At 42.2% G+C, this 26,868-nt stretch overlaps 1 protein-coding gene across 7 annotated transcripts in view; it reads left to right on the top strand.

Annotated features, from left to right (window-relative positions):
• Positions 1 to 1,351: 1,351 nt before the first annotated feature.
• fliI (FLII actin remodeling protein) overlaps positions 1,352 to 26,868 on the top strand; it is a 426,153-nt gene continuing 400,636 nt past the window's right edge. For all 7 annotated transcript variants that reach the window (XM_067773105.1, XM_067773104.1, XM_067773106.1 and 4 more), the window contains exon 1: positions 1,352 to 1,509. In XM_067773105.1, coding sequence (XP_067629206.1) covers positions 1,450 to 1,509 — 60 coding nt within the window. In that variant the 5' untranslated portion in view covers positions 1,352 to 1,449. The remainder of the gene's footprint in view (positions 1,510 to 26,868) is intronic.

Genomic DNA, 26,868 nt, shown 5'->3' with positions numbered 1-26,868 from the left:
TTGCGTCAAGATTCAGAATCCGTAAGCAGAAACTATATTATTTTTTTTATCTCGTTCAAAAGTTAATCGCGGAAAACACGTCGGTACATTTGTCGCTTTTTTCAATTAAACAAACGAAAACATATGAAGGTTGTGAATAGTGTTGCTAGCTCCGCAACAATTTTTTTTTATCTTGGTAGAACATTATAAGGTGGTGGCACGTTGACATAAATGCAAACAAACATACACTATCAATGTATTTTGTTTTGTAATTCTCTGAATAATTTGAAATTAATGTATTTAATTGGAACAATTGCAGAATACATACATTTGTTAAAAAAAAAATAAATAAAAAATCGGACTTTATAGAAATTTTTATGCTGATTCCAACGGTAGTTCTGCGTAGAACATCTTTTTTGCATAGGCGGCCTTCGGCCGCGCTTATAAAAAATAACCCTGGGCTACGCCATGCCAAGTCCGGGTGTGTGGTATAACCGTGGCTACCGCCACGGTGATGTCCTTCTGCGTAGTACACCCTTCTGCGCAGCACCCCAAATAATATTAGACTACAAATTATTAAAAGTGTTTTACAAAAACAGCATTTATGTCGACGTGCCACCACGTTATAATGTTCTATCAAGATAAAAAGATATTATTGCGGAGCTGGAAACACTATTCACCACCTTCATTTGTTTTCGTTTAATTGCAACAACGAAAAAAGTGACAATAATACCGACGTGTTTTCTGCGAATAACCTTTGAACGAGATACAAAAATGTAGTTTCTGCTTTCGGATTCTGAATCTTGATGCAAATACGCGTCTTTTGATACCGCTATCGACATGTGCGACCCGAATTTTAAGTGCAGGCCTTAAGTTGAAAATTTACTAAATTTGGAAATTAAAAAGCTCATATTTCATAAACTAAGAGTTTCCTAGAGCTGCGGATGATAATTTTGTGATTTTTAGGACCCCCTCTACCCCTACAAATCGTGGCACCTTATATAAAATCCAACCCTTAGCTTTTCACAGCGAGTTTTGCAAAGAACACGAATCACCTAACATGAAAAAGTGATGTGATAAAATGAAAAAATAAATTTCAGCGAGCTTTATTATTTTTTTTTTCACAACATCGAAAGTGATTTGACTCCACAAATCACCCTCAGAAGATTGCGCATTCACGAGTGTTGCGCAATGCGCAATGTTGTAAGAGTGATTTGTGAATTAACCCCCAGGATCTCAACGTTGTTGTTGTATTTGCATGTTAAATTTCTATCCGTATCTGATTCACGCGTCATTGGAACGGAACTGATGATGTTTTGTAGGGATGATAAATAGATATCATTGTCCACAATGGTCGATACTAGTTGATCGTTGTTTTGATAATCGTTATTGGACTTTTATCACTGTGTTGCTTATTTGCTCCACACAAACTGCAAAAAATAGTAAAACAGTGAAGTTAAAGGAAAAAATATGTCTACCGGAGTTTTGCCCTTTGTTCGAGGTATTGACTTGACGAGGAATAATTTCGGGGTGAGTTATATGAGCGCACAAAAATGAGAATCAACATTCTGGTGGCATGCTGTTGAATTGTTTGTGGGGTAATTCTTTACTTTAGTACAGCTGCTAAAATTTCACTAAAGAAGTCAACAGTGGTACCAAAACACGCGTTTTCATCCCAGGACCACGAATCTGAAAGCGGAAATTAAGAATTTGTTAAAATACTAGTTGAGGGTCGACTGCTAATACGCGTCAAAAAATATCGAGAGAGCTGTCAAAAGACGCGTATTAATCTCGACAATAATAAAATTTTTGCTAAAATTCTAGTTGAAGGGTTGTTGTAGCGATAAGGTTGCTCCCGAAGGCTTTGGGGAGTGTTTTCGATGTGATGGTCCTTTGCCGGATACAGATACGGTACGCTCCGGTAACACAGCACCATTAAGGTGGTAGCCCGACCATCTCGGGAACGATTTATATGGCCACATTAAACCTTCAGGCCATCCCTCCCTCCCCCACCCGCAAGTTCCATGAGGAGCTTGGGATGCCAGAGCCTCGTCTGTTAGTAAAACAGGATTCGCCGCGGATAGGTGAGGTTGACAATTAGGTTTGGAGAAGCTGCATACAGGGCCCTAGGAAGAGAATCCGGGCCCGGGACTAAACAATTTACGGGCCCCCTATAAAAAATCCACCAATACATTTGATTAATTTGAATTAATGACGTCTCATTCATGAATCATTATTGATGGATAACATCAAAATAAATGTTTGCCACATCAACTACATAAATGATTTTTGGACTAAGAGCTGACAATAAAATTAACACAGAATATTTATAATTTATACTCATGATTCAATCACAAGAGGTTTGCTCGACAGACACATTTTTTGACAATTGCAGCCATTTTGCTCCCAAATCGAATTGAGACCCGTTAACTTGTTTCTTTGCGAATTTTCGAAAAATATTAGTAGTAGAAATAGGAAGCAATCAGTTTACAAATACCCGATAAGTTCTTAACTGCATAATTCCTTAGAACATTTATCTTAATTTTATGATGAATTTATTAACTATGCCATGATCCATTAGTGTGGCTAAACATAGATTTTATGAAAAGTACGGACACCAAGGAATCGTGCACTTCCGTAAACCTAAGAACATACGAAACGTAAACCAATTCCAAATTCATCGTTCAACGTCAAAACCTCGACTATTAAATCGATTCACGTAAAAATGTCATTAGTAAATAATGGATTTGCCATAACGAAATGTACTAATTGGGCATGTTAACTTATTCAGGTAAAAGTCTAGAACAGGAGTCTACTGCTAAAACGCGTCCAAAAATATCGAGATAGGTGACCTCGAAAACAATAATCCTAAGGCGGAAAAGAAAAATTGTATCTCTGTCCAGAGATATGTGCAGTTGAAGTTGGCAATTTCCATGTGTTTGTTGTAATGTTTTTGTGCACTGAAAAAGATTTTGTGTACAAAGGGATTTTGCACGCATTTAATTTTGATCCGACCTCATTGGTGGACCGTCCAGGGTAATTTTTTATAAGCTCGGCTGAATTCGTCAACGAAACCCGGCGTAATTTTCGGTTTTTCGTCAATATCTTTTGAACGAGCTAGAATTTTTATTTCCGCCCTCGAATTTTGTTATCGAGGTCAATACGCGTCTTTTGACACCTTTCGATATTTTTGGGCGCGTATTAAAAGTCGACCTTCTGTTCTATTAATTCCGTATGTTCAGAACATTCGTCTACATTTAAGAATTTCGAGAATCTGTTTATATTTGGAATATTATGTATATTCGGACCTCGTGAGGTAGTATCAAATGAACATATTCCAAATATTCTAAATTAACGATTTATCCGGAACGCTTTCATGAATACTTAACGGAAAAGAGCTTTCCGAAATTTCAGAATAAAAGGGTGAATACTCCCTGTGTAGCGGCAGGACCGCACAAAAGCTTAACTCTTCTGTCAAAGTCAAGGTAGGAATATAAAATTCTAAGACAATAAGCCATTTTCTTTTATTTTTGTTTTTGTCAGTTCATTGCGGCTGCTGAGTAGCGTATCACCCCATGTCGGCTGCCTGTTCAAAATCATGCTATCTCAAAATATTTTTCAAAAATTTCCCAATTCAGGATTTGTCACAAAATCGCCCTATATTAGAGTTAAATCGAAGAACGCTTCATCTTAGAATGCTTTTCATTAACTCCCTCTTATGACAAAATGCATTGAACTTATGCTCATGTAGGGTTTTAGAAACAAATTTTGAGATAGTGCATTTTTGAATAAAATTCTAACGTACGGCATTCTTCAAACAATTTCTGAAAGAATGACCAAGCCAACATAACTTTATCAATTCACGAAATATTTAGTAGAAAATGAATTATTTTCCCAAAAAATTTTGGCATTTACAAATTTATTATCACTACTATTATCTACCAAAGATACTTCGCTTCCCAAGGCAGTCGGTTCTATGTACCGGAGCGACTCGGGATTTTTCCCGACCAAGGACTGTCATTTCAGTGTGACCCCATTGACTGCTACATATTCTCTTACTCCGGGAAGGTATCGAACCCAATCCGGGTCCGTCTCCTGACCCCGGTCCTGAGAAATGGTTTTGCTGCATTTGCCAGAAAAGAATCTTTTTAGGACGGTCATACTCTGTTCAGTGTGTCTCGTGCAAGGGATGGTTGCATCGGACAGGTTGTTCTGGGCTTGATCCCAAAACCCGACGTCCACGTAACTTTTATAAATCTTTTGTGGCTCCTTGCTGCTCACGCCCAAGGGCGTCCCGTAGTCTACGCCTAAGCGTATCCCCACTACCTTCCAGCAGCTTCGCTGCTCAGCAAGCCACAACAAGTACCCGCTGCTGCTCGCGCCCCACGGCGCCAACAACTCAAACAGCTGATACCACTCATAACTACTACCTTCGTAGTAGAGCTGGTAGCAATGCTGAGCATCAGCCCCTGCCCCCGTCTTCTCCCCCCCCCCCCCCCCCCCCCCCCCCCCCTCTTTTCTGGCAGCAATCGTGCAGGTCAGGGAAACAGACTCTTAGTCCCTGCCTCCGTTTGCACCGTCTGCCAGCACAGAATATATAGGTTTGCGACATCCGCTCAATGCAGCTCCTGCCTTGGGTGGTGCCACTTTCCTAGATGTTCTGGTCTCCGCGACGGCAACCCCTCGACGGGTACCCCAATGCTTGCCCAAGGGCGCCCAGTCCCAAGGCCACAACAGCAATTGCGTCCTGGCCTTCCACAACCTAGGCGTAGTCACCCCTCACCCCTAGAGTGGCGGCGTCACCCCTCATGCACTTCAGAATTCTGCAGTTCAACTGTAATGGACTAACTGGGAAGATTACGGAGATAGTCGATTTCATGAAGCGGCACAACATCCGCATTGCTGCGATTCAAGAGACTAAACTCACAGCAAGATCTGCATTGCAGACCTGCTCTGGTTATAATGTCCACAGGAAAGACCGCGAGAGCGGAAATGGAGGCGGCCTCGCGTTTATTATACACCACTCTGTGCAATATCATATATTTGATCCTGGCATCGACCGCAGTGACAATGTCTTAGAACGTCAAGGCCTATCTGTCCGGTCAGGCGATGCAAATCTAGAAATCATCAACATCTACATCCCTCCTGTCACCTGTTGCCGCAGTGGATACCGCCCTAATATCGAGGGCTTACTCACTGGCAACAATCGCATTATCTTAGGCGATTTCAATGCCCATCACGACCTATGGCATTCAAACTTGCGGGCGGACAGTACGGGTGAGATGTTGGCGGATCAAATAGACGAAACAACGTTCTGCACAATTAACGGAGACGCCCCCACACGTATGGTAGAAAGCTGTCATAGCTCGCAAGATATCTCAATCGTGAGCGCAGAACTCGTAAACTGCGTCAACAGGCAGCCGATGGTAACATTGGCATCCGACCACCTGCCCATACTTATTTCGTTCGAGCGTACCGCCGACTTCATCGTCACCGAAAAACGCACTTTCATAAACTTCAAAAAAGGAAAGTGGGAAGAATATAAATCTGCAACAGACAGCAGCTTTGCTGCCCTCCCTATCCCGACTGATGCCCGCCAAGGGGAGCGTGCCTTCCGTAAGGTCATTGAATCCGCCTCGGCACATTTCATTCCCGCCGGGAGAATTCCCGAAATCCGGCCCCACTTCCCGGCGGAGGCCGCGAGCTTAGCGAGGGAACGCGACCTTATAAGACAGCTTGATCCAGGCGACCCCCAAATAAGGGATATAAACCAACGCATCAGATTGCTTGTGGACGAACATAAGCGGGCGAAATGGGAAGAGCACCTAAGAGGTTGTAACCTCTCTACCGGTGTAGGTAAACTTTGGTCCACCGTAAAGTCCCTATCGAATCCGACTAAGCACAAAGACAAAGTTTCCATTAAATTAAATGACGAACCAGCACCGCCTAGGGGCCTAAGGAGTCATCTCCGTAAGCATTTTGAGGAAATACGGCACCTGAGAACCCAGCCGTATGAAGCGGAAAAACACAAGCAGGTCCTTGGTGAACTCCATAGACAGGCGTCGGACCTTTATGTCGGGAATTGCCCGGTGAATCCAGTACTTGAAGAGAAATATCCAGAACTCGCAGAAGAGGAACGCATACTCCCCAGGGAAACGCGTGTCACTCTTGCTCAACTTCGTTCTGGATACTGTAACAGGTTAAACTCTTACCTATCCAGAATCAACCCCGACATACAAAATGTATGCCCTGCTTGCAATGTGTCCCCACATGACACCAACCATCTCTTTAATTGTAATGTGGAACCAACGCCTCTAACACCCCTTTCCTTATGGTCCACCCCTGTTGAAACGGCAAATTTCCTTGGACTCCCGTTAGAGGATATTGATGACAATTTGTGATCGGTCGCGGCTATTAGGTGGGGCGAGCATTGCTACAACAACAACAACAAAGTTTCCATCGCCTTTGGCGATAAGGTGCTGTCGGATGCAAAAAAATGCGCGAGCGCTTTCTGCCGACAATATATAATACATCCTACGGTCGACAAAGATAGACGGAGAGCCAATAGACACGCACATAAACACAAATTCAGCGCGTCACCAATTACCATCACCGCTAGAGAGGTTGAGGACGCTATTGGTCGCGCTAAACCATCCAAAGCAGTGGGCCCAGACGGCATAGCCATGCCGATGCTTAAAAACCTAGTGTAAGAGGGTTTCAAATATTTAGCGCATGTCTTCAACCTGTCTCTTTCCACCTTTGTCATACCCGAGAAATGGAAAATGGCCAAGGTGGTCCCGCTACTAAAGCCTGGGAAACCAGCTAACGTAGGTGAGCCATATCGTCCGATATCTCTCCTATCGCCAGTGGCAAAGACGCTTGAAGCCATTTTGCTCCCTTATTTCCAAGCACACTTGCAGCTAGCCCCTCATCAGCATGTCTTCAGAAAACTCCATAGCACTACCTCCGCGCTAAATGTCATTAGCACCCAGATAAATTGCGGTTTGAATCAATACCCCCACCATAGAACAGTACTCGTAGCGCTAGACCTTTTGATACGGTCAACCATGGCTCGTTACTGCAAGACCTGGAAGGGTCTACCCTTCCCCCATGTCTTAAAAGGTGGACCGCAAATTATCTGGGTGGTCGGCAGGCATCGGTGCAATTCAGAAACGAAACATCAAAACAAAGGAGAATTAAACAAGGGGTGCCACAGGGTGGTGTCCTATCCCCGCTTTTGTTTAATTTCTACATATCTAAGCTACCTTCACCACCGGAAGGAGTCACAATCGTTTCCTACGCCGATGACTGCACAATAATGGCCACAGGCCCAGGCCCAGAGATCGATGAGCTATGCAATAAAATAAACGGCTATCTCCCTGATCTCTCCAGTTTTTTCGCCTCGCGAAACCTGGCATTGTCACCGACTAAATCTTCCGCGACCTTATTTACAACATGGACACCCCAAATGTCGACCATATTGAACATCCACGTCGATGGCACTACGCTACCGACTGTCCTACACCCCAAAATCTTGGGTGTGACGTTTGATCAGGATCTACATTTTGGTGCGCACGCAACCGCAATTGTTCCAAGAATTTAGAGCCGTAATAAAATCCTCAAATCCCTTGCTGGCAGTACCTGGGGAAAAGATAAAGAAACGCTCTTGACCACATACAAAGCAATTAGCCAGCCGATTACGTGCTACGCGTCACCCATATGGTCGCCAAGCCTAAAAACCACCCACTGGAAGAAACTACAGGCCTGCCAAAATACTGCTCTCAGAATCGCCACGGGCTGTCTTCTTATGTCCCCAGAACACCATCTGCATAATGAGGCGAGAATACTCCCCATCAGGGAGAGAAATGAGATGCTGACCAAACAGTTTCTGTTGAATACCCAGAAACCTGGGCATCCCACAGACATCTGATTGACGAACCAGCACCGCCTAGGGGCCTAAGGAGTCATCTCCGTAAGCATTTTGAGGAAATACGGCACCTGAGAACCCAGCCGTATGAAGCGAAAAAACACAAGCAGGTCCTTGGTGAACTCCATAGACAGGCGTCGGACCTTTATGTCGGGAATTGCCCGGTGAATCCAGTACTTGAAGAAAAATATCCAGAACTCGCAGAAGAGGAACGCATACTCCCCAGGGAAACGCGTGTCACTCTTGCTCAACTTCGTTCTGGATACTGTAACAGGTTAAACTCTTACCTATCCAGAATCAACCCCGACATACAAAATGTATGCCCCGCTTGCAATGTGTCCCCACATGACACCAACCATCTCTTTAATTGTAATGTGGAACCAACGCCTCTAACACCCCTTTCCTTATGGTCCACCCCTGTTGAAACGGCAAGTTTCCTTGGACTCCCGTTAGAGGATATTGATGACAATTTGTGATCGGTCGCGGCTATTAGGTGGGGGCGAGCATTGCTACAACAACAACTCCTTGTTTAATTCTCCTTGGTTTTGATGTTTCGTTTCTAAATTGCACCGTTGCCTGCCGACCACCCAGATAATTTGCGGTCCACCTTTTAAGACATGGGGGAAGAGTAGACCCTTCCAGGTCTTGCAGTAACGAGCCATGGTTGACCGTATCAAAAGCTTTTGATAGGTCTAGCGCTACGAGTACTGTTCTATGGTGGGGGTATTGATTTAAACCGCAATTTATCTGGGTGCTAATGGCATTTAGCGCGGTGGTAGTGCTATGGAGTTTTCTGAAGCCATGCTGATGAGAGGCTAGCTGCAAATTTGCTTACGTCGCGTATAGACGTGTTTTGTTTGCTCCGTGATTTTCTTTAAAATTTTTTCTTGAATGGATGACTTTTGTGCTAAGTGCAATAAAGCCTTTGCGAGAAATGACTCACTTGTTTTGCCATGTTCGGGTTTTTTCCAAAAAAGATTTCATAGAAACTGTTGTGAAGGCCAGATTTCAGAATATGATGTGAAATTATTTAAGCTTAATCGTAACATCGTATACTTATGTCAAGGGTGTGTTAACTTGCCTTAGCGCTTTATATCTTCTTCAGACTCTATTGCTGCTTCGAAAAAGCTTGGCATAGATTTTTTAAAATATCTGTTCAGCTCTAAATTCGAGGATTTGATGAAGGAAGTTGAGGGGCTGAAATCGCTTATCAAATCAGATAAGCAACCTCAAAGCTTTAACAGTGTGTTAGTGTGCGGGAAAATACAAACAACAATAACCACGGGTCTGCTACAGCAGCGCTTTCGTCTTTGCCGTTGTCTTTTACATCTTCTGTTTACCCTATACCTACAATGTTATCACCTGTTTTTTACAATGTCAACGGCACTTCGCCATTCGTACAGTCAAATGGTGTGAGTGGGCAAAATATATGTTCTTTAACAGATGTTACTAAGGGTCATGCAATATCTGCTAATAATGCTATCGTGAGCAACGTACCTTCTGCCGATGGGACTGTTATTGCTTCGACTGGTGCTCAAACGTTTGCCTCTGTTGTTGCTAACAGTGTGAATGCATTGGCTTCTTCAGCTGACGATGTTTATAATCGTAACAATGCTACTTATACTTCTACGAATCCTGTTAAATCAGATGCTGCTGATACTGCTAATGCTAAAGCTTCAAAATCTACAAAGAAGCGCACACTTAAGGAAAAACCTGCTGCAATTGCTGTTAACCCTGATGAGTTAAATATTACTGCTAGTGGTGGGAATCCTAATATGCAATCAAGTACATCGGCGGGATTGGACATCCAACCAAGCTCGCCTAATGACAATAATAATAATAATAACAATAACAAGAATGCCAATAACAACAACAATGTCGGTAACAACAACAATAATGTTAATAGCAATCATAGGCGTTCACGGAGGCGCGTGATTGGCTCTTGTGTGTCTACTGAACTTGGGGTAGCTGCTCGTTTCAAATGGTTTCATCTTTCTTCTTTTTTACCCTCGGTCAAACCTGAGGATATTATTGAGTATGTGATTAAACATACTAATCTAAATAAGCATCAACTGCAGTGTTTCAAGCTTGCTAAGGAGTCTGAGTCGATTAACCGTAAATATGTAAATTTTAAACTTGGTGTAGATGAATTGCACTTTGATAAAGTTCTGAAGCCAGAGTTGTGGCCAGTCAATGTGACGATCAGCCACTTCCGTTTTTTTCAAAAGGACGCAAAACTACAACAGCGGACTTAGTTCATAGTGTCAATCACATGCCATGCAAATATATCAATATCTTTTTTCAAAATGTTTCTGGCCTTAGAAGCAAGACCGAAAATGTGCGCCTATTTAGTTCTTTATTGAAGTATGATGTATTTGTCATCATTGAGACTTGGCTGAATAGTAATTTCTTAGATGCTGAATTTTTTGATCCTAAGCTTTATCATGTTTTCCGTAAGGATAGAGATGCAACAAAGACTGGCCTAAATAGAGGAGGTGGTGTGCTGATTGCCGCCCGGGTCGGTCTCCAGGCCTCGCTTATTTCTTTAACTGTTAGTGACACGCTTCTTGATCAACTTTGTGTGCGGATTCATGGCTCTCTGGGTCAACTGCTCATTTGTGCTTCATACATTCCGCCGTCCAGCCCAGAAAGTATTTATAAGGCTCATGTAAATAATATCTTAAATCTTAAGCGAAGTTTAGGAGAAACGCAGCTATGTGTACTGGGGGATTTTAATTTAAGTAATGTTAGCTGGATCTCTCTTGAAAACAATCTCTATTTAACTCCTACCAATATTAACAGCTCTTATGAATTATCTTATTGATAATTTTGGAGGGGTTGGTTTATCTCAAATTAATAGTTTCCATAACTCTTTACATCGCACTCTTGATTTAATTTTTGTAACTAATAATATTAGTTTTGTTATCTCGGAACCTGCGTCTTCAATTTCGCCACCAAACTTGCATCACCTGCCCTTAAAGCTCGAAGTTTACTAATCATCGTCGATTTTATGATTTGTTTATTGTTTATAAGAAAAAATTTAACAATCTTAATAAGTCTTTATATGCTAAGTACGTCAGAAATTTTGAGCTAAACATCAAGAGCAATCCGAAGAACTTTTGGAATTACATTAACTCCATGAAGAGCGTATCTAGCATACCGAAATCAGTAAGCTACAATAATATCACTGCCAACTCTGTTAATGAGGCTGCTAATCTCTTCGCTGACTTCTTCTCGGCGAACTTTATCACAGATAATAATTTAACTGTGGAAGATACAGATAACATACACAAATTAATTAAGTCTCCCTCCGCTAATAATTTTGGGTCACTTACTCTCACTGAGGCAGACATAGTTGAGGGGATTATAAAACTTAAAAATTCCTCCAGAACTGATGTTGACAATCTTTCAGTTATTCTATTGAAAAACTGTCCTTCGCTAGTACGACCGTTAATGATTATATTCAATAAATCATTGGCATCGGGTATTTTTATTGATGACTGGAAACAAGCATCCGTCACTCCCATTTTTAGTCTGGCAACAAAAGTAACTGTTCTAATTACAGGCCTATTTCAAAATTGTCTACAACTTCGAAGCTTTTTGAATGTGTTGTCAATGACAAGCTTTACTTTAGTATTAAACACCTGATTTGCGCCAATCAACATGGTTTTGTCCCGGCCAGATCCACATTAACGAACCTCGCTGTCTTTTCTGAGAATTGCTACGCGGCATTTAGGCGGGGTTTTCAGGTTGATACAATATACCTAGACTTCTCCAAGGCATTCGATAAAATTTCTCATAAAATTTTAATTGCGAAATTAGCTTGTTATGGGTTCCACTCTACGTTCCTACAGTGGATTAAATCTTACCTGCACAACAGAAGTAATGTTGTAAATATTGACGGTGTTTATTCGAAACCATTTTGGGCCACCTCTGGAGTGCCCCAGGGCAGTATTCTGGGCCCTTTACTATTTATCTTGTTCATTAATGACATTAGCTCTTGCTTCTCATCTACCAAATTTCTGCTTTATGCTGATGATCTCAAGATCTATTCTGAGATCAGTTGTTATAATGATGTCGTTGTTCTTCAATCTGAGATTAATAAGCTTTATATCTGGTGTGTTAAGAACCGTCTTTTCCTTAATATAAGTAAGTGCCACACTGTGACGATACCTCCTATCATATTGCAGAAATCTTTCTTCGAACGACTCTTGAAGTTAAAGACTTGGGGGTATACTTCGACTCAAAGTTTAATTTTAACACTCACGTCAGCTTCACAATTTCTAAGGCGCTTTCAATGCTTGCTTTTGTCAGACGCCATTCCGCAAACTTCTCTGACCCCTACAAACTCAAAGTTTTATATACGTCCTTTGTGCGGTCCAATCTTGAGTATGCGGCTTTCATTTGGCGGCCCTATCACACAGTTCACATCAACCGCCTGGAGCGGGTTCAAAAAATCTTTATGCGCTTCGCGCTTATTTCATCACGTTTCTCTGAACCGATCCCGTCTTATGAGTCTCGATGCCAACTAATGTCCTTACTATCCCTAAACAATCGCAGAATTATTTTGGCCTCGTTCATTTTCGATCTTTTCACGGGCAAAATTGACTGCGCGCTGCTTCTTGAAAGACTATGCTTAAATACTCCCTGTAGAAACCTCCGCCACTTTGAAATCTTTTTCATAGGGCTGAGTAGAACTGTTTATAACTCAAAAGCGCCTATTAACAGAGCCCTATCAGAAATTAATTGCTTCTCAAGTGTTTTGGATATTGATTTCTCCGACTCAAAATATGCAGAAAAAAAAATAAATATCATTTTAAACAAATAATATCACTCATGCGCCATGTGGGCCGCTGCCTATAAAAGATGCAATTTTGCCAGTGACATGAAAAAAGCCGAGTCTTAAAAAAAACGTTTAACATGAAACAATACTTTTATACCCACATATGCTTGTCAATGTTTGGTATTATGATTTTGGTTACAAAAGTTGTCATAACAAACGAAAACAATAACAAGCAAAAAATCGGAGCAAAGACCAAATAAATAAATTCGATAAAACAAAAGTAAAAGGGTTTTTATTTTTTATGGCAAGCCAGCAATGCATATGAGAATAAGCGGTATTGTACGTATAAAATCGAACTTAAAAGCCAATAAAACAAATAGAAAAGAGAAAACAAAAAGATTTACGCAAATACTTTGGTGAACGAGGGTTGCTGACGTAGGAGAGAAAGTTGAAAACTGTTTGCATGAATGCCACAATGAAAACTATGGAAAAAGTCCTTACTAGGGCAATGGCACAGCGATGTTGGTTATGTCATATGCTGCATACATACACACATACATACACACATATCTAGATGCAGTATAAGCGCTGGACTGAGAGACGAATGGACGAAAAGCGGTTTTGATAAGGAAGGTCGTGATTTGTTGAAGATACCCAAAAGACAATACTGAAATATAATAAATTCGAGTATTTAGTAAAGTATATTTGAGCAGAACATGTTCACACGTTTATTGAATTCAGATGTCTATCAAGAATTGAACATCAGCTTATTATTAGTATGTATATCAGAACGAATGTAAAATGAAATGTTAAAAACAAGAGTTGCCATTAGTGTACTAATTTGATTATACATAACATTTTCCCTCCTCTCTCGGATTCATAAGCTGGTATATCTTAGGCGATTCACCGGTTTCTTATTTCGTTCGGAACGTCGCAGCTGAGGAGTCTGCGGCGGTGCATCATCTACTTCGGTACTTACCGGTAGACCTGAAGTTTGATCGGCTTGCGGTCCTTGGGTTGGTGACGTATTTGGCTTGACACTGGGTGCCGAAGACTCGATATCCCAATCGGGCGATTGGGGTTGAAAACTTGTATTAGGTTGTTTTTTGGAACTTGTACTGGTGCTCTCATTTTCGTTCCTCCTTATTTGGTTTTGGTGACGACGAATGGTGTATTTAGGTGTCGATATGACATACATCATTCTACCGCAAGTTTCAATAATTTTACCTTGTATCCAGCGTTCTCTCCCTGCATAATTACGAGCGTAAACGCGTTGTCCCACTTGAAACTTGGATTGCTTGGTTTTACTATGGTGTTCCTTCGGTAGTAATGCTGAGAAAAGCGTACGTGGTTGTCTTCCATGTAATAACTCCGCTGGTGATTTTCCCGTGCTCGGGTTTGGAGTGGCTCTATAAGTTACGAGATATTTTAAGAGGGCTGATTCGGTGCTTTTTGTTTCTTTTAACAATTTCGTTATCGACTCCTTGCAAGTCCTCACAAACCGTTCGGCCAAACCGTTAGATGAAGGGTGGAACGGTGCGCTTTTCAAATGCTCGATATTATTTAGCTTACAAAATTTTTGGAACTCCGATGAGGTCAACTGACTACCATTATCTGAGACTAACGTCTGAGGTAGTCCTTCAATTGCAAAAATTTTTTGTAGCGTGGAAATTGTTGCGTCGGTTGTGGTAGAGTTCATTTTTACTACATACGGAAACCTGGAGAACGCATCTACCAGGATGATCCACATAGATCCACAAAAAGGGCCAGCCAAGTCTACATGTACCCGTTCCCACGGTGTTGGGGCCTCCGGCCACGAAGAAAATTCACGTTTCGGTTGACTAGCCAACGACTGGCAAACAGTGCATACTCTACCCACTTTTTCGATAGCCTTTTCAATTTCCGGGAACCACACATAGCGACGCGATATCTGCTTCATACGCGCGGTGCCCCAATGACCATCGTGTAGCATGTTTAATGTGCACTGCTGTAACTTTTTTGGTATGACTACTCGCATATACTCAGTTTGTAGTAGGATAACGCCATCTTGGCATGACAGCTGGAAACGACGTTCAAAAAACGGTTTCAATATTTGTTGCGATTCCTTGAGTCGAGCAGGCCATCCCTCTAAAATCATTCTTTTAACGAGTTTAAGGTTTTCGTCCTTTTCCGTATGTTCCGCTATGACGGCAGCACTGAGCTGAATAGACTCAATGACGACTGAGTTTATTTCTTGCACATATTGCATTGCCAATTCCTTGGAATCGAAGTCCTTGTCGCCTCCCGCTGGTAATCTTGAAAGAGCGTCTGCGTTTCCATGTAGAGACGTGTGTCGATATTTGATAGAATAATCGTAGGCCTGTAGGAGAATCGCCCATCTTTGAAGACGGTGCATGGTCATAACAGGGAGTTTCTTATTTGGACTGAAGATCGTTGTTAAGGCCTGGTGATCGGTGAGTAACTCGAAATGCCGACCGTAAAGAAATTGATGGAATCTAGTAACCCCGAATATGATGGACAGGGCCTCTTTTTCAACTTGCGAGTAGTTCGCCTGACTTTGTGTAAGTGTTTTGGACGCAAATGCAATTGGTTTTTCTTGGCCATCGGGGTAGCGGTGAGATATCACTGCCCCAATGCCATTTTTAGAGGCGTCGGTTGCTAAAATGATGGGCAGATTCCCGTCATAATGTACTAATAGTGTGGCTTTAACAATTTCATTTTTCAAGGTTTTAAAAGCTTCTTCTTGCTCACTGCCCCATTGGAATTTCGCTGTCTGCCTACGTAAGACATTCAATGCGCTAGACTTTGATGAAAAGTTAGGAATGAATTTGTTATAATAATTAAGTTTTGCAATGAATTTTTCCACTTCCCTAACACTCGTAGGCCTAGGCATCATTTTAATTGCTTCAAGTCTTTTTTCGGAAGGTTTAATACCCTGACAGCTAATTACGTGACCCACATATTCTATATGTTCGCTTGCAAATACACATTTATTGTATTCGCAGCGGAGCCCATATTTCACAAATCGTGTAAAAAGCTCACGCACGTTTTCGACGTGCTCCTTATGTGTACGTCCTGTAACTATAACATCATCTAAATACGTGGCACAACCTGTCATTCCGCTTATAACTCCCTCCATAAATCTTTGAAAAATGCCTGGAGCGCTGGCAATCCCGAATGGCAGTCTTTGATACTGATATAACCCGAAGGGTGTGTTTATGACCAGGAATTTCTTAGATTTCTCACTGAGAGGTAGTTGATGATAAGCTTCGCTTAGATCAAACTTTGAAAAAAATTTTCCTCCACGGACCTTTATAAACAACTCCTCCACTTTGGGGATTGGATACCGATCAATTTCGATCTGAGGATTTATGCCTACTTTAGAATCTGCGCATATTCGGATTTTCCCATTAGGTTTTCGCACGGTGACAATAGGACCGGCCCATTCACTCGCATTAATTGGTTTTAGAACACCTACTGATACTAATCGTTCGATTTCGGCACGTACCTCATTATGCAACGCAAATGGTATACCATATGGTTTATTGAACTTCGGTGCGGCATTTGCTTTGAGGGCTATATTAGCTTCGAACAACTTACACTGCCCGGACGGTTCTGATTTGAAAATACCTGGAAATTCCATGCTGAGGTTTTTTAATGTTAAGGCTAACGATTCGGTACATTCCTTGCCTGTGTGAGAAAGCGAAAGGTTATTGCATTGAAAATTTGTTGGTAACGATATTTGAAAATTGAGTTTACGAAACCAGTTTAAACCGAGAATATTGGTTGCGTCTTCGGAATCCGCAACTAGCAGTGGTAAGAACTCGTAAATATTCTTGCCCTGGACTTGAACTGTGGTTGCTCCTCTAACAGGAACGATAGTCCCCCCGTATGCTTTTAGCTGTTGATTTGTAGGTTGGCACGGTGGTTGGCCGATTTCCCTATAGCCAGTAGATCCAATAACCGAACACGACGCTCCCGTGTCTACTTGGAACGTGAGTTTTGTTTTATTTACGTGTAAGTCCACCATTATTTTCTTTTTGTCATTTCCAAAAGTATGTACTGTATCCAATGTACAGATTTCTTCCATATTTTCATCTTCACCGGACTCGATGGCATTGATGTTGTTGTTTCGAACAGGTTTCTTTGCTCCCATCGCCGACTTACATACCGAGGCTAGGTGCCCAATTTTTGAGCAGCGATTACATTTAGTTTTGTTCTTATAATGATAACAATTTTCTCGTTTATGGGAATTGGAGCATCCGGGACATGATTGTAACATCTGCTCACTTTCTTTGCGAGTTGATGTTCGAGACAGCTGTCCGGATTTCGTTTTTTGAACCACATTGACGGTGGCTGATTCGGCTCCCTGAATTTCGTTGCATGTACGTACGGTGGCTTCGTATACTGTCGCGATATTAAGTATTTCCTCTAGGGTTGGATTTACTTTTTGTAACGCGGCTGTTCGCACTTTCTCATGTGGAGTATGGATAACGATCATATCACGGATTTTACTGTCCGCGTATGATTCTTCACAGCCCTGCTTAGCACACTTAAATAGGCAGTCTTTTGCTGCCCCTTTTAGTTCAGCTACCCAGTCACTATACGATTGCTCTGATTTCATAAGGGTACGATAAAATTTAAATCTTGCGCTTAGAACGTGTACCTTTTCGACGAAGTGCTGAGTCAGCGCGGAAGTTATTTCTTTGAACGTTTTCTCCTTCACCTTCCCATCAAACAGCTTCTGGAGAAGCTCCACGTTTTCAGCTCCGATCCAGCTTAGAATACAAGCGCGTTTTGCGTTATCGTCATTAACCCCGTGAGCTTCAAAATGTTGTTCCAGCTGTAATAGGTATGTACTCCAGCGATCTTGTGTTTTGTTGAATTTATAAAAATTGGGTATAGCAGTGTTCTGCCTCTCGCCACTAGAATGCCGCTCCGCAATCAAGTCCTGCATCATTTTTGTATTTGCTTCTATTACGCTTTTGATGAATGCTTGATTGGACGTTTGTAAGTTCTCCATAAGTGTTATAATAGCTTTTTCGTCCACCATGTTAATAAATTGTGGTTATATTGTTTAGCGGGTGTATACTTTTCTCGAATTTGCACAAACTCGTCGCCAAATGTTGAAGATACCCAAAACACAATACTGAAATATAATAAATTCGAGTATTTAGTAAAGTATATTTGAGCAGAACATGTTCACACGTTTATTGAATTCAGATGTCTATCAAGAATTGAACATCAGCTTATTATTAGTATGTATATCAGAACGAATGTAAAAGAAAATGTTAAAAACAAGAGTTGCCATTAGTGTACTAATTTGATTATACATAACGAATGTAAAAGGAAATGTTAAAAACAAGAGTTGCCATTAGTGTACTAATTTGATTATACATAACATTGTGTGCGTGCGTATGTGTGTAAGAACAAACCTATTTACAACTTGCAAATACGAGTTCGACATGCAAATGATTGGCGTTTTTTATTGAATAATTACAAATGAGATGCGTATTTGCAAGCAGGCGGGGCAGAAAGTTTATTTTACTTGAAAAGAAATGCGATTTGAATTTTTGAATAAACTACATCACTTTAGATACATTCATACATACATGTAATCATGTAACAACAAAAACACCAAAAGCATACCACAATTCCAACCCACAGCATGTAGCCGCAGCCTCAGTCAGCGTGCGCGTGACAAAACCAACACTCACAACAACAATTTAATAATAGCAAACACAACAGCCAATAACAATTACAATCGCAATAACAAAAACAAATAATATTGAATAAAAGCCACTAAGCCGCTTACATTGAAATAGAACGAAAACAAAGCAATTGACTTGCTTCTTATATCTCTTGATATATTGACTTACTTACTACATATTTTTTTGTGCTAGATTGTGTGTAAGCAAATAGACACTGTGGGCGCATACGAGAATGCGCTGCACACACATGAAACTGAATTTGATATGCATTTACCCACATTTGTTTAGATACATAATTATATGGAACGTTGTTGCCTATTTTTAGACGCTTTAAATGGGAACTTTTGTGTGATTTCATTGAAACTGTTATCGGTGAGGTTTGCTCAGTAAAACTTATGACGTTAAGTTTGGTATATCGCAAAAAAAAAATTAAATAGGAAAATGTGTTTGGCGAGTCGTAATTAAAATGAGACTAAATGCTGATCTTAAGTTTGTATTAATGATAACTGGACAAAAAAAAAACACAACCACAGTTTGATGCTACTTATTAAAGGTAGAAAGTTATAAAACGTTGACCCATTCCAGCAAATTGAGTGTTTTATGCGCTAGTTTCCTTTATCTGTTACGATACGTAATAATATAAATTCTTTTTGCTTGTGTTCTCCATAATATAAGATGGTCTCTGTAATTTAGTCATAAGTGTCTGTACTAAACATTTGTTACTAGAATAAATAAATAAATAAAAAATAAGGGAGCAAAATGGCTTCAAGCGTCTTTGCCACTGGCGATAGGAGAGATATCGGACGATATGTCTCACCGATGTTAGCTGTTTTTCCAGGCTTTATTAGCGGGACCACCTTGGCCGTTTTCCATTTCTCGGGTATGACAAAGGTGGAAAGAGACAGTGTTACGGTCTGCCGCTACGGTCTACGGCTACGATCCACTTGGCAGCGTGTTCACGCGAACACACCTAGCGATGTGGCGAAAGTTGCGATAAAAACATATCGAAAACAAGGAAAAGACAGACCGGCCATCACTAGAGGAAAAAGAGAAAAAAAGGGAATTAAGTTTCCGGCAAGATAAGGTGTGGAGGTAGGGACAATTTTTAAGAAAAGATCGGAAAACATCCTCGCCGGCGGTGCACTTACCCGAGGATCTGTAAAAAAAGCGAGGAAAGAGTCAATAGCGCAAAGCACCAAAACAGTTCTTTGCGACAAATCTCGCTTTGCACGGTTATTTTGTGGTGATAATAAACGCGTGCAGGTTATGTTGAGTGGACACAAGATCCAGTGGAAGCAGGTCGGCGTTTGCAGCATACTTAGCGAGATAAACCTTTTCCTCTACGTTTACTAAGGACACTACCATCGGCGTAAAGGCCAGCACGAAGCTTTATCGCCACCCGGGTCATTTGGTTACCTCGGACCAAAGCGGCAACCACCACCAACGGTGCCTACTATTACCACGGGCATCACCATCGGTAGTACCTCCCCCAACTCCTTCATAAGCGCCAACCACGAGCGCAACAACCACCAGACGTACCGCCACACCAGTTGCAACGCACGTAGCGGGGCCACGTACATAGGCCTGCGGCCATTAATGTTAACACCAACAACAGGCGGTACCACCGACCCCAATACTAGCGCATCTTTATTAGATGCGTTCATACCGGCGAAAATACTACTAGCGCATCTTTATTAGATGCGTCCATACCGGCGATAATACTACTAGCGCATCTTTATTAGCTGCGTCCATACCGGCTATAACCATACCAGCGCAACCCTTATCCGCTACGACCATATGGGCTACAATAAACCAGCTACAATGACAATCACAGGGCAGCGAATATAGGCCTGCGGCCATTCCAATTGCGATAACGAACATCAGCGGTTAAAGCGGTGAGTTCGTTCCAATACTGAACTAAAATTATGTATTTGTAGCCTTAACCTTGTCTTTTAAAATTATATTTTTGACTCTGCAACATTATATAATGTTAATATACCAACATACGCAAATCTAAGGCTATCACCCTAGGGTAGAATTAAAACGAATGTGAATACGAATGCAACATGCATAATGTCCGAAGGAAATGAAAAGTATAAAAAAAAAAACCAAAAAAACAATTCTTGTTGTACGTTCGAAATTGTTGCATACTGAAAAAAAATTAACAAACAAAAACAAAGCATATCTTAATGGTCATAGGTGTGCAATTTATACGGCCTGTGAAACAAAAAAAAAGTGTTTCAGGTATTAAAATTTGCTTTGCGTTACGGTAGAATTTTACTATTACGTTTTTTTAATTGATGCAATCGTTGCGGATATGATTTTGGAATGAGCAAAAAGTGTTGATATTGTTTCGGTAAGGAATAAAGTTTTATTGGTAATTCAAGTTCAGTTGCATTATCAGTTAAAATGCATTAAATCTATATTAAGAGACGCAGATAACAAGTAATGCGGATTAGCTTGCGTTATCAAAACAAATACTTTTTTTGTATACATTTTTGTTGACTGAGTTGAACTAAACCCGAAACAATACCAACCCTGACTGTTACATGTAAAACAGTTTACGTTTCACTTGAACAAGTAAAACGATTTCATTAATTGTACTATAAGTTTAAAAGGTTCATGTTTTACCTGAACCTGTAAAACAATTTCGTCGAGTTTACAATAAATTTAAAAGTTCACGTTCTACCTGAACTGGTGAATGACTCCGGTAATTTTTCCAGGAATTTAAAAGCTTACGTTTTACTTGAACTTGTGAAACAATATTTTTTTGAGGGGTAGGATTTACCCCAAGTTTAGTCCTAGTTGCGTTTTTAACAAATTTCTTAGTGCATAGTACATATTAGTGTCATTATACTAGGTGTAATACCAAATTGATGTTCTGTTAAACTCAAAGTAAGTCTAATACAACAACCTATTAATTTTGTAAGTTGCCCCAATTATCAGAAGTTGTATACAAACTGTACAGCCCTAAGATAGGTTTGTAAAAACAAAAAAAAAGAGAAAAGGGCATTTAACCAAATTCCTACAAAAAAAAAGATGTTTTTTATTACATATATAGTATAGTAGATTATAAAACAAACCAATTATTATTACTTTCAATGAACCGTCGCAAAACACGGCTCACAATAAAATTTTTCTAAAAACTTACAAAAAGGAATAGAGTTCCTCTTCAATTAGGCACGCATTTTCGATTGCTATATTTTTTTTATAAAATTATTTATAAGCATAAATATATTCAGAAACCTCGCAGTAAGAAAAGAAAAAGAAAAGCTATGTTAGCAATAATGAATATTGAATAAATTTGTTAACAATATGGGAATGCTGGCGTCACCATTCATTTAGAAGGCACGTATGGTGAACAGGTAAGGGGTCACCGGAATTTTAGGTGCGACGGTGGCCATGGATTTTGAGGGTGGGCATAGCACCGGGCGTCGCAACACCACCCGCGGCGCCCCTATATATATTCGGCCCTTTTTGATTATTTTCCTTTTGGTTCTTTTATTTTATTTTCAGCAGTTTTTTTGAATTTTGATTTCAGAGTATTAACCGGTCATGTCCGGTTCGGTAATTTTTTTTGCGTCAGTTTTTTTTTGAAATTTTTGAATTTAGATTTTGAATGCCAACGGTCTGTCCGTGACATCCGGTTCGGCCGGATGTTGTTTTATTTTGAATTTCAAGCGTTTTGAGTCGGTCTCTGCGCTTTTTGACAGCTAGTTTTGATAGGCATGATAGGAACTTTTTTCTGTTTATGGCGCAGGAACAGTAAGGTTGGCAAGGACCCGCCCCAGCCGACAATGACTAGCCACTGTGCACCACAAAATCATGCCGACCGCCTTCCTTACTGCTTCCACCGAAAATGCGTAACCATAACAGATGGCGCCCAACGGGATTTGGTGCCCAAAGCGCTGTCGCGCTGGTCATTCCGGGTCAACTTGTGAAGTTGACCATCCCACCAGTCCGAGGTGAGCAGCCGCAGGAGCAGCCACCTGCGTTGCGGTGGGATGGTTAGATGGATCAAGTTGTCCGGAGTGATCATCGTCGACAGTTGCTGAGGGCGCCATAACAGATGGCGCCCAACGTGGTTCCTGAGGCGCCGGGTATGAGGGTCACTCCTGGTCAAACTGTGAAGTTGACCATCCCACCAGTCCGGGGTGAGCAGCCGCAGGAGCAGCCACCTGCGTTGCGGTGGGATGGTTGGACGGATCAGGGTGTCCGGAATGATCATCGTCTCCGGTAGCTGAGGGATCCACGAGACTTCACGTCAGTGTCCGGAATTTTTTTATTTTCACCCGATGGGGCAGTGCTGCACGCACTTGATTTTTTTTTTAAGTGGGTTTTTGTGTTTCCGGATGTTTTGTCCGTTAGTCGGCCCTGGTTGAATATGTCCGCTAATTGGGTTTTTTTATAATGTGAAATAATTTTTTTTAGTTTTCCCTTTTGCCGAATTTGTTTTGTTTTGTGTTGTCCGGTGCGAGAGTGTGTCTGTGTATTATAAGAACCCCAGCTCATCCCACGTCCCAGGTGGCAGTTTCGAATACCACCTGGACTGTGACGGGTTGAGCTGGGATTCAGAGTGGCACTCCTTCCTGTCCCACCAGACTGGGGGAGCAGTTTCGAAACCGCTCCACCCATTGCGGTGGAGGCAGGAGGGGTGCCCAGAGAGAATGGACGGGAGGCCCCAACACCCCCAACCAGTCCCAGGGGCGAGCCCCTGGAGACTGCCCCTGCGTTGCGGCTGGGCTTGTTGAGACCGACCCGTGTGTGGAGCGGACCCTAGTGGCCCCAACCAGTCTCGGAGGGGGGCCTTAAGACCCCCTCGCATTGCGGTTGGGAGCACTAGGGACATGCATGAATGTATCTGTGTTTTTTTTCTGTAACCCTGCTGCCTTCTAATGATGGGATGTCAGTATTCCCATCACCACCTATATTGTATATTTTACTAACTACTTTTTTCCCAGCTTTGAATTTCTTTGTCGATACGATAGTCGAACAAAGGACAATAATACGTGTTCGCACGATTTTTTTTCCGCACAAAATTTTTTTTTCTCGCATATGTATATATATACACATTTTTTTTTGACAAATCCTCGCCTAAAATATAGGGTGGAAGGGGGGTGAGTTCAGACCTTTTACCTAACCCCTAACGGCCTTACGTTTGGCAGTAAATAAAAGCCTTTCTCCGAATACTAGGATTTAACAAACTACGACCTAACAAATAAAATTTTTTTTTAAAATTATTATGTCACGCGAGCAGTCGTACGGCCAACCGGGCCGAACTACTCCGTTTGGGAGTGCGGGAAGCTTCCGTGGGAGCCATAACCGGGGCGGTAGTAATAGGGGGGCTTTCCCCAAGGCAAGGCGTCCCTTGGTGGTGCACACCCCAGTAGGTGGACCATATGTAGATCCCGCCGGGCCGAATATGGGCCCGGACCTGACTGACCCTCGCGAAAAATTGGACAGACCGGGAAGCAACAGTCAATTATTAAACGGGCATGATATCTCGGGGCTAATAACCAATGCATCGATCTATGCACCCGAAGGAGCTGGTGCTTTACCACCAAATCAGGAGACGGGAAATTTTGGGGACGCTACAAGTGATCGGACGAATACCCTAGGAATGCAGGGAGAAGCCACTCGTGGAGGCTCGTGGGTGGACGTGCTACACCAGCTGTTCCAGACTTCGCAGGAGGAAATGCGGAGAGAGATGGGGTCAATTAGAACCAATATGGACCAGCTCAACGCCGCTCTCGAATCCACGCAGCAATCAAATCAGCAAAACAGGAACGCAAGTAGGATTGACCGTAACCCATTTCCAACGGTAGTACCGCCAATATACCCTGCTCCGAGCAACATAGTAGTGAAGCCGCAGGAGTGGAAAATCTCGTTCGACGGCACTGGGAGCGTGGCCGATTTCCTTTTTAAACTGAACACCTTGTGTGAGCGCACACAATGCACGGACGAACAAATAATGGCTAGTTTCCACCTGTTTCTTTCCGGGCGGGCCGAAGAATGGTACTGGCTTTTCACGAAACAAAACCCAAACGCGACTTATGCCTTTTTGTGCTACTCATTGAAAAGAGAGTCTGGCACTTTGAAAACTGACCACGAGATCATGATGGAGATCTCCATGCGGAAGCAAAAAGCAAGTGAGTGTTATGACGTGTTTCACACGGACATAATCTCCTTGAACGCGCGCTTAAGAGAGCCAATGTCGGAGCTTCTACTGATTGACATAATAAAAAGAAACGTCAACAGTAGCCTTAAGCTGATGCTTTTCAACGAAGATGTAAGGAACCTTCATGATCTACGCGATGTAGCACGCAGAGGTGAACAAGTGCTGAAAGAAAGCAAGCTGCTGGGAGCCACTTACCCAGGACGGCATGTAAACGAAGCACGCGTGACAACCCCGGACATGAGGATAGAAGGCGAAGACGTCGAGATGGATCCGCAGATAGAGGCGCTGGAATATCGACGCAGCAGGCGACCGGACTATTCCGGAATCCAATGCTGGAATTGCCAGGCAATGGGGCACTCCTATATATATTGTGAGGAACCCATAAAAAATCCTTTTTGTTTTAAATGTGGGTATAAGGGTGTATTTACTCCTAAATGCCCTAGGGACCATCGCAGGCAGGGAAACCAGTACCCGAGCGAGAAGGCGGGGGAACCTCGTTCGGCTTCTTAGCTCCCACATCAGCCAGTGCTCGAGGCGTCGTCCCGTGCGCTGAACCAGAGGGTGAATCTCTGCATGGAGGTGATACGCTTCCGAGGTGCAGTAGTACCCTGGCAGAAGAGCCCTCAAAAGTGATAATAACTTACCCTGACAGTACGGACAGTTCGAATAGTTCTGAAGCCGAGAGTCAAACGTCTTCATCCGCGATGGGCGAGCTGACTAAAGTTCTGCGACGCCGGCATAGGGATGTTGCTTGCCAGACGCAACTTTCACCAAACCTAGAAGAAAGGGAACATAGGTATGAACAAATAAGACATACCATTTTTGAACACTACCCGGTATCGGAAAATATTTTGAAGTGTAGGAAGAGATACCACAGGAGAGTACAGGAGCGTAGACTGCTGCAAGCCACCACGTTAACGCTTACAGAGAACGAAAGGCCTTTAGTAAAGGCTAAAATTGAAGATAGTTTTCTTGTAGGGTTGTTGGACTCGGGAGCCAACGTCTCCATCTTAGGGAAAAATGGAGTAGAATTCCTAGAGGATAACGGCTTGGAATATCAGCCCTTACACGCGTTCGTATATACAGCGGGCGGCAACAAGCAAAAAATTGTAGGCTCAGTATCCCTACCAGTCACCTTCAAAAATATCACAAAGGTTATTCGTTTTTACCTTGTTCCCTCATTGCTCCAAGAAGCATACTTCGGGGTAGATTTTTGGAGAGCATTTGCGTTAGCTCCCGAAATATTCCCAAGCGTAGAGTGTTTAGAGATTAGGCTTGAAAAGGAAGAGGAACTTAACCTCCATGAATTGTCACCAGACCGGAAATTAGAATTACAAAAGGTCATCGTGACGTTTCCTTCATACGAGAAATTAGGCCTAGGGCAAACCAAATTAGTGGAGCATCACATCGACACCGGTGATGCTGTACCTATAAAAAGCAAACATTTCCCTCTTTCGCCACCGAGGCAAGCCGACGCTTTTAGAGAACTAGACAGGTTACTCGAATTAGGAGTTATAGAATAATCCAACTCCCCGTGGTGTAGCCCTGTAGTACTGGTCCGGAAACCAGGTAAAGTTAGGCTGTGCCTAGATTCGAGGAAGGTCAACGCGGTGACTAAGAAGGACTCATACCCCCTGCCTCATATCAACGGCTTATTGAGCAGACTCAAGGACGCGCATTTTATTAGTGGCATTGATCTGAAGGACGCGTTCTTCCAGATCAAACTGACAGAGTCCTCCAAGGAAAAAACAGCATTCGCAGTTCCGGGGAGGCCTCTGTACCACTTCAAGGTGATGCCATTTGGTCTGTGCAATGGACCGCAGACTATGAGTAGGCTGATGGACAAGGCAATCCCTTCGCGTCTACGAGAGAATGTCTTCGTCTACCTAGATGATCTAATGGTGTGTAGTACAAATTTTGAAGACCACCTGAAATTGCTGGCGGAAGTGGCTAACTGTTTGAGAGACGCAGGTCTGACAATAAACGTCGAGAAAAGTAAATTTTGCCAGAAAGAAATACGCTATTTAGGGTACCTGATAGGCAGCGGGTGTTTGAAAGTGGATCCGGGAAAAATAGAAGCAATGCAAAACTTCCCGATCCCTAAATCCCCTCGGCAAGTGCGTAGGTTTGTGGGCATGGCGAATTGGTACCGAGCGTTTATTACCAATTTTGCTGACTTGGCAGGTCCCTTGACCGACTGTCTCCGCAAGTCAGCAGGCCCGTTTAAGCTTACTCCTGAAGCTATAGAGGCATTCGAAAAACTAAAAGTAGCCTTGAGTTCGGCGCCTGT

Source organism: Eurosta solidaginis, chromosome 3 (assembly GCF_040869045.1).
Source record: "Eurosta solidaginis isolate ZX-2024a chromosome 3, ASM4086904v1, whole genome shotgun sequence".
Taxonomy (NCBI): Eukaryota; Metazoa; Arthropoda; class Insecta; order Diptera; family Tephritidae; genus Eurosta; species Eurosta solidaginis.
This window is presented reverse-complemented; position numbering and strand designations above follow the sequence as displayed.